The sequence below is a fragment of the Bos taurus genome, chromosome 18 (assembly GCF_002263795.3).
Source record: "Bos taurus isolate L1 Dominette 01449 registration number 42190680 breed Hereford chromosome 18, ARS-UCD2.0, whole genome shotgun sequence".
NCBI lineage: Eukaryota > Metazoa > Chordata > Mammalia > Artiodactyla > Bovidae > Bos > Bos taurus.
The window spans coordinates 2,937,326-2,950,851 of NC_037345.1; the positions used below are offsets into that span (position 1 = coordinate 2,937,326).

Below are 13,526 nucleotides of genomic sequence, written 5' to 3' on the forward strand. Positions count from 1 at the left end.
CTTCCGGGGAAAGGGGGCGGGGCACTGTTCGCGCGCAGCCAGTGCGCAGGCGCAATACGGGGCCTGGCTCCGGCGTCCCCAGGAGCTTTACCTGAATCCCTGCAGCTTCCTGTTCGCGCGGTCGCGAGGGGGCAGCTTTTTCGGGTACCCGGGGAGAGCTATGGCGGAGGCGATGGAGTTGGGCAAAGACCCCAATGGACCCACTCACTCCTCGACTCTGTTCGTAAGGGAGGATGGCAGCTCCATGTCCTTCTACGTGCGTCCCAGCCCGGCAAAGCGCCGGCTCTCGACGCTCATCCTGCACGGCGGCGGCACTCTGTGTCGCGTTCAGGAGCCCGGGGCCGTGCTGTTGGCCCAGCCCGGGGAGGCGGCGGCCGAGGCCTCGGGCGACTTTATCTCCACGCAGTACATTCTGGACTGCGTGGAGCGTAACGAGAAGCTCGAGCTGGAGGCCTACCGTCTGGGCCCGGCTCCGGCGGCCTACCAGGCCCCAGAGACGAAGCCCGGGGTCCTGGCCGGGGGCGTCGCCGCGGCGGAGCCTGAGCCGCAGTCGCAGGCGGGGCGGATGGTCTTCACGGACGCGGACGACGTGGCCATCATAACCTACGTGAAGGAACATGCCCGCTCGGCCAGCTCCGTCACCGGTAACGCCTTGTGGAAAGCGATGGAGAAGAGCTCGCTTACCCAGCACTCCTGGCAGTCCATGAAGGACCGCTACCTGAAGCGCCTGCGGGGCCAGGAGCACAAGTACCTTCTGGGGGAGGCCCCGGTGAGCCCCTCCTCGCAGAAACTCAAGAGGAAGGCCGAGCAAGACCCGGAGGCTGCTGATAGCGGAGGTGAGGTCTGCGGTCGCCGACGCGCGGGTGCTCCGCTGTCACCGGTGTGCTCTGGGGGCGGGGGCGTCTCCCCTTCCGCGGGGAGTCCATGTGGGCGTCTTAGGGGCATCGCCCAGCCCCTCTCCTTAACCCCCTTTGCCGTCCGGGTAAAGTTTGCATCGTTTTGTAATCTCTCTTTAAACGTCTGGGTAAAGTTAGCATCATTTTGAAATCTCTCTTTAACATGACATGGCCCGAGATTCAAAAGAGGCACAAAGAGTCTGTGGAAAATTCTCCCCCCTCTCCTTTCTTTTCCCACCAGATAATCCAGTTTTTTCCCCCCAGAGACAACCTGTATCTTGGGTATCTTTTCAGAGACATTTCACAGACTCGTTTTAAACAGTGTTTCTCGTGGCTTTAGGTAGATTCAGTATAAGCCAGTTTTAAAGCCATGCTCGTCCAGTTTGTTTTCATATCTTGGCTTAAATGAATGCATATTCACAGAAGAAGGTTCTCGTCTATTGGAAGCCGCTTCCTAGTTTCGCTCGGGTGAGGTGAGTTTCTAACGCAGTTGAACTGAGTATTGGTTTTCCGACGTGGTTAGGACACAGGGCATAGCTGTTGAGATGCTTCTCTTCTGACTTAATCGGTATTGAGCTTAAACTGTCGGACACTTTCGTTTATAGTCATGCTTCCTTCACTTAACGTCTCTTTCCTTGTGTGACTGTTCTGCATAACGGTTGAAGTCTGGGGAGGTAAAATCTATTTTCTCCTGTTCAGTATGCTTAGTAGGAGTTTTGTTTTTGGTAAAGTGACACTTGAGATTCATTCAACAGATATTTGAGTGCCAGACTCCTACCTGCTGGGTGATAACAGTATATAAAACTTCCTGCAGTCATGGAGCTTAAAATGCTAGCTGGGCAGTGGTGAGTGCTATCATTTCAGTCGAGCTGCTAGTCGTGTCCGACTCTGCATGGACTGCAACCGGCCAGGCTTCCCTGTCCATCACCAACTCCAAGTGCTGTAGAAAAAAATAAAAAGGGTAACGGCTGGAGAATAGGTTGTTTTCTACAGGGTAAGAGGGGAAGTTCGCTGTCATAAGCTCATACTTGAGCAGAGATCAAAGGAAGTGAAGGAACTAAACAGGTGGTTATTTGATGAAGAATGTTCCAGGTTTTGGGGGTATTAGGTGGAGTATAGCTGTTGTGTTCTTGGAGCAACAATCAGTGTGACTGGAATGGAGTAAGGAAAAGGGAGAATTTTTGGAGAGAGGAAAGGGCTATGTGTATGGATGAAGGAGATCATATATATATTATAAATATATATATTTTTATATATAATCAGTGATGTAGAGATGACTGGTAGACTAGTTGGAACTTGGGATGAAATTAAGCTGGACTCACCCTATGCAGTGTTTTCATGTTCAGATATTTAAACATAAAAATTAAGATCCGAAAAGGACCAGGAAAGGATGTGGATGAATAGCCTTTTTAATAGCTGTGTGTTGTTGTTTCTGAAGCCAGGAAGACTAAGAAGAAAACTTATATATTTGATTACTTAAAATTTAAAGCTTTTCATGATGAAGTCAGAGGGCAGATTGGAAAAATATACCCAATACATTGCAACAAAGCAAGTTTCCTTAGTGTTTCCCTTTGAGGGCTTCCTGAAGTTAGTAAGTAAAAGAGAAACTAGTAGAAAAATGAGCAAAGGAAATGAAACAGGACGTTTTCAGAAGAGGGAATAAGTAAATGGCTAATACATGCAGAAACGTTAAAAAATAAAAGTAAATTAGACCCTGATCAGTGCACAGGTACAAGCCGTACCTGGGCTTCTGACCCATGGAAACTGAAATAGTGTGTGGGTTGTGTTTTTTAGAAAAGTAAATCAGAGCAAGGTAATGTCATATTTTATCTGTTAATTATTTCAGCATGTATCTCTAAAATATAAGGCTTTTTAAACATTTATATAAAATAAAATTGACTCATTTTGATGTACAGTTAGGTATTTAATTTTTTTATGGTGGTAAAATATATGTGAGATAAAACTTACAGTTTTAGCAGTTTTTAAGTGCTCTCTTCAGTAGCACTAAGTATGTTGTGATGCAGTTGTCACCACCATCCATCTTTAGAATGTTTTCATCTTCCCAAACTGAAATTCGTACCCTTTAAACACCAGCCCCCCATTCCTGCCTCCCCCTGGCAATCACCATTCTGCTTTCTGTCTTGATAAATTTGATCTCTCTAGGTACTTCATGTAAGTGCAGTCATAATGTATTTGTCCTTTTGTGTCTGGCTTATTTCATTTAATATAAGTGAAAGGCTTATTTTCAAGTCTTATCCATGTTGTAGCATGTGTGAGAATTTTGTTCTTTTTAAGGTTGGATAATATTCCACTTTACGACCACATTTTGTATATCCATTCATCCACTGATAGACACTTAAGTTGCTTCCACATCTTGGCTGTTGTGAATAATGCTGCTATGGTATGGGTGTACTAATACCTGTTTAAGACCATGCTTTCATTTCATTTATTTATTTTTTTTTTATATTTTCAAAAGTGGAATAGCTGGATCATGTGGTAATTATATGTTTAATATTTTGAGGAATTGCCATACAGGTTTTCCAGTTCGGTGTTTTAATACATGTATAGATTTGTATAACCATCACCATAATCAGAATACAGAAACAGCTTCATTGCAAAACTCCCTCGAGTTGCCCCTCCGCAGTCAGTTTTTGTTAAGTGGAAAACAGCAGAGTTAAATCCTCAGAGAACAGAGTAAAAGGAGAACAGGAAGGTGTTTAGCTTTATGAGGCTCTCCTTTTTGTAGATGGTATGTAGTGGATTGTGGTAGACTCCTCAGATCCATCTTCAGCTGGGCGAGGTTCTGTCGTTTTACGCTAGCATCCAATGACTAATCTATGTGGTGGTATTGGCTCCCTTCCCCCAATATGGTCAACTCTGAAGGGCCTTGCTGGCTCCATACTTCTCCATGGTTTCAGTTGAGGCCTTGTTGGAGCTCTTTCACAGCTCAGCTTCTCTCTCTGCCCGCTAAGCACTCCCTGATCAACATGTTACACGTTAATCTCCATCTCAGAATCTGATTCCCAGAAAACCCAGTTTATGGCAGTTTTTTTTTTTTAAATCTATATAAATACAAAGCAAAAAAATGAATTAAGCTTGAAGAGTATTTTTTATTTTATACATGAGAACTTAGGAAAATTATCATTATTTTTATTGTACAACTTTTCAGTAGCAAGCTGAAAAATTAGAAATTATTGAACATGCGTGTCTTACGTTTTTCTCACCCTCTGATCAAAAACCGTTAGGGGAAAAAGTGCAGCCTAACTTGTGGCCCAGGGCTAATTCTAATCTAGTGCTGTTTTCTTTAACAGAACCACAGAATAAGAGAACTCCAGATTTGCCTGAAGAAGAATTTGAAAAAGAAGAGATCAAGGAGAATGAAGCAGCAGTCAAAAAGATGCTTGTAGAAGCTACCCGAGAGTTTGAGGAGATTGTGGTATGTTAATTAGAAATCACTTTTTCCCTGCGTAATTGCACCTCACTCCAGTACTCTTGCCTGGAAAATCCCATGGACGGAGGAGCTTGGTATGCTGAAGGCATAGGTCTTTTCTCACATAACATTCTTTGCAATGTGCCTAAATGTAGTGGAGCATGGAGGCCCTAATATATTCATACTGCAGTGTTTTTTGAGTGCTTATTATGTGAAAGCATTGGTAAGCACTGAGGATGTAGTGATAAGCAAAATACAATTCCTGACCTTATGGAGCTTACAACTTGAGAGGGAAGTCAAATTTTTAACAAATAATCTAATGCATACATGTATACTCATATATATGTGCATATATATGCATATCGGAGAAGGCAATGGCAATCCACTCCAGTACTCTTGTCTGGAAAATCCCATGGACAGAGGAGCCTGGTAGGCTGCAGTCCATGGGGTCGCTAAGAGTCGGACACGACTGAGCGACTTCACTTTCCCTTTTCACTTTCATGCATTGGAGAAGGAAATGGCAACCCACTCCAGTGTTCTTGCCTGGAGAATCCCAGGGACGGGGGAGCCTGGTGGGCTGCCGTCTATGGGGTTGCACAGAGTCGGATACGACTGAAGCGACTTAGCAGCATAGGCATATATTTTTTACATTCAGTGTAGCTTCTAATGTTCTTTGGAATACCATGGTTATACATACACATATTTATATGTATACATGTGCACACATACACACATATATACCCTATACTCACACTCCTGGTTACTCTATGGCATATATATATGTGTGTGTATATGTATATATGTACACATACATCTAGCATGACTAAATGTAAGAAGGAACATAACACATTAGAGGAACTGAAGGAAGTCCAGTGGAATGAAAGGGAAAGGAGGTGGTAGTTGGGAGAGACCAGATATTTTAAGAGTCAGTGTTTGTGACTTCGTTATTATGAACTGGTTCTATTCTTCACTTTGTCTAGGTGGATGAGAGTCCTGATTTTGAAATACACATAACAATGTGTGATGATGATCCATGCACGCCTGAGGAAGACTCAGAAACACAGCCTGATGAGGAAGAAGAAGAAGAAGAAAAAGTTTCTGCACCAGAGGTGGGAGCTGCCATTAAGATCATCCGGCAGTTGATGGAAAAGTTTAACTTGGATCTATCAACAGTTACACAGGCCTTCCTAAAAAATAGTGGTGAGCTGGAGGCTACTTCCTCCTTTTTAGAGTCTGGTCAGAGGGCTGACGGGTATCCTATTTGGTCCCGACAGGATGACTTAGATTTGCAAAAAGATGATGAGGCTACTCGAGATGCATTGGTCAAAAAATTTGGTGCTCAGAATGTAGCTCGGAGGATTGAATTCCGAAAGAAATAATTGGCAAGATAGTGGGAAAAAAAGTTGGGCAGATAAGACATTAACGTTTTTTTGTGTGACCATTGGACTTCAGAAATTTTTACATTGGAACCGACACTAATCTTTTGACCAGTTTTGTTGCACTGTGAGTCCTAGATTTTGTACCCAAGCAGAGTTGTGTTCGGTCCAGTCGCTCAGTCGTGTCCGACTCCTTGCAACCTCATGGACTGCAGCACACCATGCAGAGTTGTATAGGAGGATGGAAATAAAAGAAATGGGATATGTTTCGCTCTCTTCCCAGCAGTATCAGTGTGTTTATGAAAGGAAAATCAAGAACAGAGAGACTGGTTTACATAGTAGTGATCGTTTTCTGGAGTGGAATCCCTGCTATATTGGTGATAGGAGCTAGTCATGAAGTCAAAGAAGGAAAATTAGATGGGTCTTGTGAAAGCATGAATAAAGAGCCTCCTGTCTTTTGGCAGAAGCTCCTCTAGATTGTGATAGGTTACAAATCAAGAATCTAGAAATATGGAAAAATTGAATTACAAGGCCTTGAACATGGACTGTCCCAAACTCTTGTATCCCTCAGTGAGCTCTGATTTCTGGGCTGCTCTGAAAACCCCATGTTTCTTTTGCCAGCTTGATATTTGGGAACCCTTTTCCTTGGCTGTTGTTTTCTTCGGGTCTGTGTCAGTGAAGTCTCTAGCATGAGTTTCTTTATCCATCATCTAGATTGTTTCAGACACACACTACAATGGAGTCTCAAGAAAAGTCTTACTTGTTTACCAGTAATGTCTTTTTATTTATTGAAGATCGTTTTGTGCTAAGAATTGTGTTAGATTTAAAAATTAGAGGATTAATTCCTCTTTGTTGTGTTGATTTCATTGTTGAAAATAAATAGAACTTTGTATTTGAGTCTCCACAAAGTGTTTTCTTTGGTTGTATTCATAAAACCTTTTAGGTATAAAAGCTATAAAGGAACTAACATTTTTGGCTCTTGGTAATTAGAACCAATAAGAGGTTCCATTTAGAGCTGATAGGCCATTAGAAAGAAGCTATTTCTTCTGAATGGAGCAAAGAGAACTGTGTCAAGGACTGCGAAAGATGGCATAACCAGGTGAACTGCTGAGAGCCAAAGTGGAGAGAAGTCAATAAGGAACTATCCAGTGTATAACAGAAGATGTCAGTACCTGTCCCAGATGGCCGAGCACTCACCAGTCCAGTACATGCCAGCAGCAGGAGTCTTACTGCCAGCACCTGTAGGAGGCTCTCTCTCTGTTTGAAGGGCTATGGAGTTAATGCCCCTGAGAGCAGCTTTCACCCAATGGTGAATGGGAATCAGAGAATGCACACTCAGCTTCCTTGCTGACCAGAGAGATGACAGCTGAATGTTTGAGTTACTCCTTGGATGGGATGATGGTTTCCATGCCATCCTGAAGGCCGCCCGTAGAAGAAAGCGTAGTTGCTTACAGTGGGATGACTGCACCCTCATAGTCCTCCTGCTCTTACTTTACATCCCCTCTTCTCTCTCAGTGCATCCGGAATCATCAGTTGCACTCACATTCGTTTATTCTGGAAAGAGTCTGCTTCTGGCAGAACCCAGCCTAAATCAAAGCACGTCACCTTTTCCTCCTCCTCAGCTTGTTGGAATGGTACGACATGAGTGCAAGGATTTCCCCGTGGTCCAGTGGCTAGGGCTCCGCACTGTCAGTGTGGTGTGCTGCAACTAAGAGTTAGCATGCCACAGCTAAACTAAGTGACAACCCGCGAAAAAGCTGAAAGGTTTCACAGCACGACAAAGATCAAAGATCCCGCACGCTGCAACTAAGACGTGGGTATGGCCAAATAAGCGCGTGTGAAGTGAAAGTTTTGCTCAGTTGTGTCCGACTGTTTGCGACCCCACAGTCTATCCATGGAATTCTCCAGGCCAGAATACTGGAGTGGGTAGCCTTTCCTTTCTCCAGGGGGTCTTCCCAACCCAGGGATTGAACCCAGGTCGCCCGCATTGTAGGCGGATTCTTTGCCAGCTGAGCCACAAGGGAAGCCCGAATAAGTGCATAAATATTAAAAAAAAAAAAAACTACACCCATTTGCTCACTATAGTGGTGACTTTTTTGGGGCCACATTTTGTGTGGCAGGCAGGATCTTAGTCTTAGTGTCCCTGCTAGGGATCGAACCCCAGCCCCCTACAGTGGAAACATGGCGTCCTAACCATTGGGTCACCAGGGAAGACTCTATGGTAGTGATTCTTAAATGGGGCTTGGGAGGGGTTGGTGGTGGATATTTGTTTAAAACGTGTTTTTCTATTGTGATGGGACACTAGAGTGGTTGAAAGTCACTGCTTTAGATGTGAAATGGACATGTCATCCACCATGTCTGTACCTGAGTAGTTAGCACAGCCTATTGGCTTTACAGAGCTAGAGATCCCAGTTTTGTCGGTCATGTGCAAAAGGGTCTGATTTATTATACCCGTACTGCCAGAAGACATGTTTAAACCAAAACACACGCCAGCTGCTAGTGCTCATTATAAACCAGTTATTTTCTAATATCTGGTTTTGTAATTTCTCAGATCATTTCATCTCTTGGGCTGGTATATATGTGGGGAAACAAATTATCAGAAGTATTTTTGGGAGCACAAAACTAAGCAAGGAAAATGAGTTGGATTTTAATAGTTAATGGCTTTGAACTATAGCTGTGTCTGTTCCAAAGACCAACTGTTTTAAGTCTTAGTACTGAGATACTTTTGCCTTAAGCTGCTGCTGCTGCTAAGTCGCTTCAGTTGTGACTCTGTGCGACCCCATAGACGCCAGCCCACCAGGCTCCCCTGTCCCTGGGATTCTCCAGGCAAGAACACTGGAGTGGGTTGCCATTTCCTTCTCCAATGCATGAAAGTGAAAAGTGAAAGTGAAGTCGCTCAGTTGTGTCCGACTCTTCGAGACCCCATGGACTGCAGCCCACCAGGCTCCTCCATCCATGGGATTTTCCAGGCAACAGTACTGGAGTGGGGTGCCATCACCTTCTCCCCTTAAGCTGCTAGATTCTTGTTCTTTGGGTTTTCTTTTCTCAACTTTGTGAGTTTGGCTTTACTTTCTACTTGTGTTCTGGGAGACATTATTTCTTAACTCATTTAATTAAGCTCTTGAGTTCTGGGCTTTTCTCATTATTCCCCCCTGGCTTTCTCTTATTCCAGCTTTTGAGATTTCTTATTCCAGCCTTAAGTAACCTCCACAGCTTCCATAGTGGCAGAACATTCTGTCTTCTCTTTCTCTGCAGCAGTGAAGAAATACTCCTAGTATTGTTTTCCTCTGTTCCCTATTCCATTTACGTGACTGCAGCTTTAAGAGTTTATGCTGCTGTTTGCTTTGTTCTCATCCTCTCTTGCTTTTGGACTCATGCTGTTTGCTGAATCATAACCCCACTTGGCTTGTCAAAAGCCAGGTATTTATTACATGTAACAGAAAACCTAACTCTAAAGAACTTCAGCAAGTAAGTGAATTTATATTTTGTATACGTAACAAGTCTTGAGTTAGGGGGCTTTAAGGTTCTAGTTTTCTGCCCTGCCATCCTTAGCTTGTCCTGTCAGCCACTCCCCTTGTGGTTGAAAGGTGGCTGCTACGGCTCCCAACAGCCAAAGAGGGAGGGTTTCCGCCAAGAATCTCTTTTATTGTGGGCAGCCTTTCTCAGAAGCCCCTCGGTCCAAAGGCTTTCAGCCCAGAGGGGTCTGAGATCTAAGGGCCCAGCTTCTTGGGACCCAAGGAGCCTCTAGGAAGAGGGCAGACGCCTTTTACTGGAGGCACTGCTGGGACGGGGCCATCAGATGCTCTAGTCCTGGGCACCAAGCAAGGTCCAAAACCCTGCAGATTCCATGTTCTCAACCCTGAGGCTGTGGAGGCCTCGACCATGATAACTTTTAAGCCCTCCGCTGGTTGAGCTCAGTCCACATCCATAGATCACCTCAATCAAATAGGATGTCTGGTCACCCAGTTCATGAAAGACACATCAGACTTGAGATTCTGAACTGGTCAACCTGACTCCCTTGGTCAGACACTGTTCCCTACATTTTTCTCTAGAGACTTAACCTTATTGCTTGCTTCAGAAGTGAAAATTTACTTTTTTCTCTCTCTAGAGAAAGTCATCCTGTGTCCCTCCAGAGGCTATAGATAGATGTATAGATACAGAGATATAAATAGAGGATAGAGGGGAGCTATAGAGGCTGTGTAGGTGAGCAATAGATATGTATGTACGTAGAGCAATACCTATAAACATGGAGATACAGACATTCATATACATGAAGAGGATTATAGATACAAATTATAGTTTTCCCTTCTCAAGTCATCAGACTTGTTTTCATAAGTTGAAGAACTCTGTCTACATGTGGTTGAAGTACAGGAAAGATGCTGGGAGCTCTCAGCTCTGGCTGCATGAGAACCATCTGGGGGAACAATCTAAAAAACTAGGCATGGTGTCAACACTGTCAAATATTATATCAGATTTTGTGGGTAGATTTGTGCCACAAATACCTGTACATATGCATGCGAGTTTTAATTCCGTAAGTGGTTAATGAAGATACAGCTCATATTAGGAAAAATTACTTGTGCTGAGTGTAATTTGGCCATAAATCTTGGTGCTGGAATATTCTGGCACTTGTGCTTCAGTATGAACACCTAGAGAACTCTTGCATGTAGCACACCCAGATACCAGAAGGATGTCCAGATCACAACTATTATTTGTGCAAAACTGGTATCTGTAAAACTAGATGTATGTGTATTGATCTTTCAACACCTTCATATGGAAAGTAAAGCAGATATGACAAAACAGGAAACAGATTGATGAAATAAAGAAGTAATTTTTTTTTTTAGGAAGTAATACTTTTTAAAGACACTTTTATTACCAAGGTAGACCCACATATACCAAAATCTATTTTTAGAAGTTACCTTTTCAAAAGAAGGGAGAAGATGGAGAGTGACAATGGTTTACCAAGTTTTGATAAACATACAAAGTTTATCTGAGGAAAAATTTTATGGACATATATAATCATGTATGCAAATGTATTAAAAACCCTAAAAAATGGAAGTATTAACATCATTAGACTATGTTTAGTGATGATATGGTGTTGCTATTACAGTTTCTTACAATTTTTTGTATGTTTTAAATAATCAAAGTAAAAATACACTTCTAAGTAAAGACTACTAAGTACTGAAGGATTTGTCCTAATCCATTTAATCGTTCCCTTAATGATGGATACTGAGGTAGTGTCTGGTTCCTAATTTAAACCCTTGGAGCTTTGGGGAAAAGATCCGTTTTATGAACTCCATCAGGAAGTAGAACATCCCTTCATTTTTTACATAACAAATTTCAAGTTTGCCTTCCCATGTTGTCAGGAAGGAGAGAAGTTCTGGTGTCCCCCAGAGACCTGTTCTCGCCTGCATTAGGCTACCCTTTGTGGATTTTCCAGGTGGTGGAGGATGTGGTCATCACAGAGGTCATACTTGTCAGTAAAATGCTTTTTTTCCCACAAGAATTTAGCAGATGTGTCCTGTGGTGCTTCCAGCGGCAGAGTGGAGCTTGGAAGGAATCCTTAGTGGAGTACAGAAGATAACCACTGCCCACAAGATAACCTCCATTTGGGTTTCTAGTTGGTTTTTCCTTTCTTCACTTTAATCTTGCCCCTGGCAGGATGGCTTCCACAGTTATTGTTCTTTAAATTCTGATCTGCATCAAAAGAAAGGAGGCCTGGATCAGATTCAGAATGCCATCTTCCTCCAGAAGCTCAGGCCCTGGTGAGCTTTGCAGTGTGTTCAGAAGAGCCTGAAAATCTTACTCCCTGAGGCACAGCTGGAGTCCTGGAGGGTCCTCTTCCTGTGACTGAGGATTCAAAAAATCTGTACCTTCTACTGACAGTCTGTGGATGGCAGGAGTTGACCTGAAGTCTTCTTGAGGTTTCTGTATATTGCTGGTGAGACTGGAGGGTATGAGATGATTCTGTAACTCGTGTGTGCTGTGGCAATCAGTCTGTTTCGATGGTTCCCTTTAGAGGATTCCACTCTACAGTCAGCCTAGCAGCACTCATCCCACCACTGCAGAACGAAAGATATGTCCCCCTGGCCCAGATCCTGTGGCGGTTGTTTTTTTGTGTGTGTGCTCAGGTTGAGGCTGAGGATAGTCTTCCAGCTGTAGCATTCCCATATAGTCTGTTATCGGTGGTCCTGGTGTTCTTGGTATTGGGACCAGAAAGGATCCTGAGTATCTGGGTCTCCTCCCATAGTCAGCGGTACAGGCACATCATTCCCAGATGTTAGCGTGGAGAGAGAGTTCTCCCTGCAAGCTTCACAGGCTGCATGATGACATTTTGTCCTTGGATCATACTAGGGACACGTGGGAAGAGAGAAGAACAGGTAGAAATGATTGGTTCCTGCTGAAAGAACTGGAGGAAGGAAGATGATGATATCGGCCTGGGAGAGGCCACAGGTCAATTTCAGGCTGCTGAACTGTCGGACCGGGTCTCACATTTGGGCCATCTAGCAAGGAATTCACAGGCTCACTTCCTGTCTGCCCAGGGTACAGAGATCTTGGGTCCTGAAACCACATCTCTGTGAGAAACACAGACGTGGGACATTATAAGGCAAGAAATAAGGGCCTGTTATGTAGGCGCAAATCTCAAGAGAGATATGTATGAAATTAATTACCCTGGTTCATGTGTTCAGTATGTTTGTATGTATACATATGTATATGTGTATGTATGTATGTGTATAGATATACATACATACAAACATAGATTTAGGTCATAGCACTTTCAGCAGTCAACCTTAGATGAACTGAAACTTGGCTGAAAAGGCATATGTCCAGGAGCCACCCTCCAATTTCAGCAATGGACCAGGGAGCAAGGTCTCTTGACCAGGCTGATGTTTTTTTCTTCTTTATCAGTGTGTGCACAGGAATACATATCTTGTAAACGTGTATAAATCTGAGTAAGGGTTAATAAACATAAGTGTTTTTGAGAGTCATTCTGCCTAAGAACGTGCTTCCTTGTCATGAACATTGAACATGCATGAACCACTTTCCCCATAATTTAGGTAGGAGAAGGTACTCCTGAGGGTGATTTTGTTCCCCAGTTTGACTGTGCCTATAGACTTTTGGTGGGGGGGTGTTAAGAATGGGGAAAGGAGAAGTCTGCAGGACATCTAGTTGGTAGAGGCCAGGAATGCTGAAGAATGCTATGCCAGGACAGACTGCCCCTCCCAGGAAAGAAATATCTGGCCCAAAGTGACAGCAGTGCCAAACTTGAGAGAACCTAACAGTGTTCTCAAAATAGGCATTAACTTGTACGTTATCTGCAGTTCTGCTGCTGCTAGCTCTGAATAGATGCATCACTGACAATTTAATTAGAAAATTCTTCCTGTTTCAGGAGTGTGACGTGCAATGCCAGATGTTTACCATCCCATGCCTTTGTCCTTGATTACTGTGATCATCTAGGTTAGTTACAGTTTTCCAGCAACCACTCAGGGGGTAACATCATTTAACAGAAGGGATATTTGCTGCCATAGACATCAAACTTGAATTCTCAATTCCGAATGCCTGTTTGGCTAGTGTTTTCCTGGTGGCAATACCAAGGTATTGGTTCCTCTAGAAAGCTTGAACTAGAATGTTTGAGTAAGATCTTGGGATGGCTGTCTGGTCTTGTGTGGCTTCTTTCGGTGAGTGTTCTAAAAGAGAACGCAGGGACAAAAGGGAGGGTTTTAGGACATTTTTGCATTCAAGCTGGAAACTCGAACTTGAGAAGTTAGTGCTAACCTCTTACTCCCTCTGAATCCCCCTGAGATGACAGAAGAGGAGATTGTTGCC

At 43.6% G+C, this 13,526-nt stretch overlaps 2 protein-coding genes across 2 annotated transcripts; one reads left to right on the plus strand and one right to left on the minus strand.

Moving 5' to 3' along the window:
- The first annotated feature begins 74 nt into the window (after window positions 1-74).
- Window positions 75-6,594, plus strand: TERF2IP (TERF2 interacting protein). The gene is made up of 3 exons (NM_001075412.2): window positions 75-836; window positions 4,208-4,332; window positions 5,307-6,594. Exons 1-3 carry the CDS (start codon window positions 161-163, stop codon window positions 5,703-5,705), a joined length of 1,200 nt encoding a protein of 399 aa, NP_001068880.1. The 5' UTR covers window positions 75-160; the 3' UTR covers window positions 5,706-6,594.
- A 3,956-nt stretch (window positions 6,595-10,550) lies between these two features.
- On the minus strand, window positions 10,551-13,526 carry DUXB (double homeobox B). Its single transcript, XM_059877362.1, is given in 5 exon segments — window positions 10,551-11,743; window positions 11,745-11,815; window positions 11,817-11,872; window positions 11,875-12,055; window positions 12,057-13,526. Coding segments are annotated over 5 exon segments (576 nt in total). The 5' UTR covers window positions 12,273-13,526; the 3' UTR covers window positions 10,551-11,691.

What these genes read in the sequence shown, in the direction of transcription:
- TERF2IP (NM_001075412.2), top strand. Translation starts at nt 161, where the DNA reads ATGGCGGAGGCGATGGAGTTGGGCAAAGACCCCAATGGACCCACTCAC. An exon ending in GGAGGCTGCTGATAGCGGAG is followed by an intron (nt 837 to 4,207) that starts GTGAGGTCTGCG and finishes TTTCTTTAACAG; the next exon opens with AACCACAGAATAAGAGAACT. An exon ending in GAGAGTTTGAGGAGATTGTG is followed by an intron (nt 4,333 to 5,306) that starts GTATGTTAATTA and finishes CACTTTGTCTAG; the next exon opens with GTGGATGAGAGTCCTGATTT.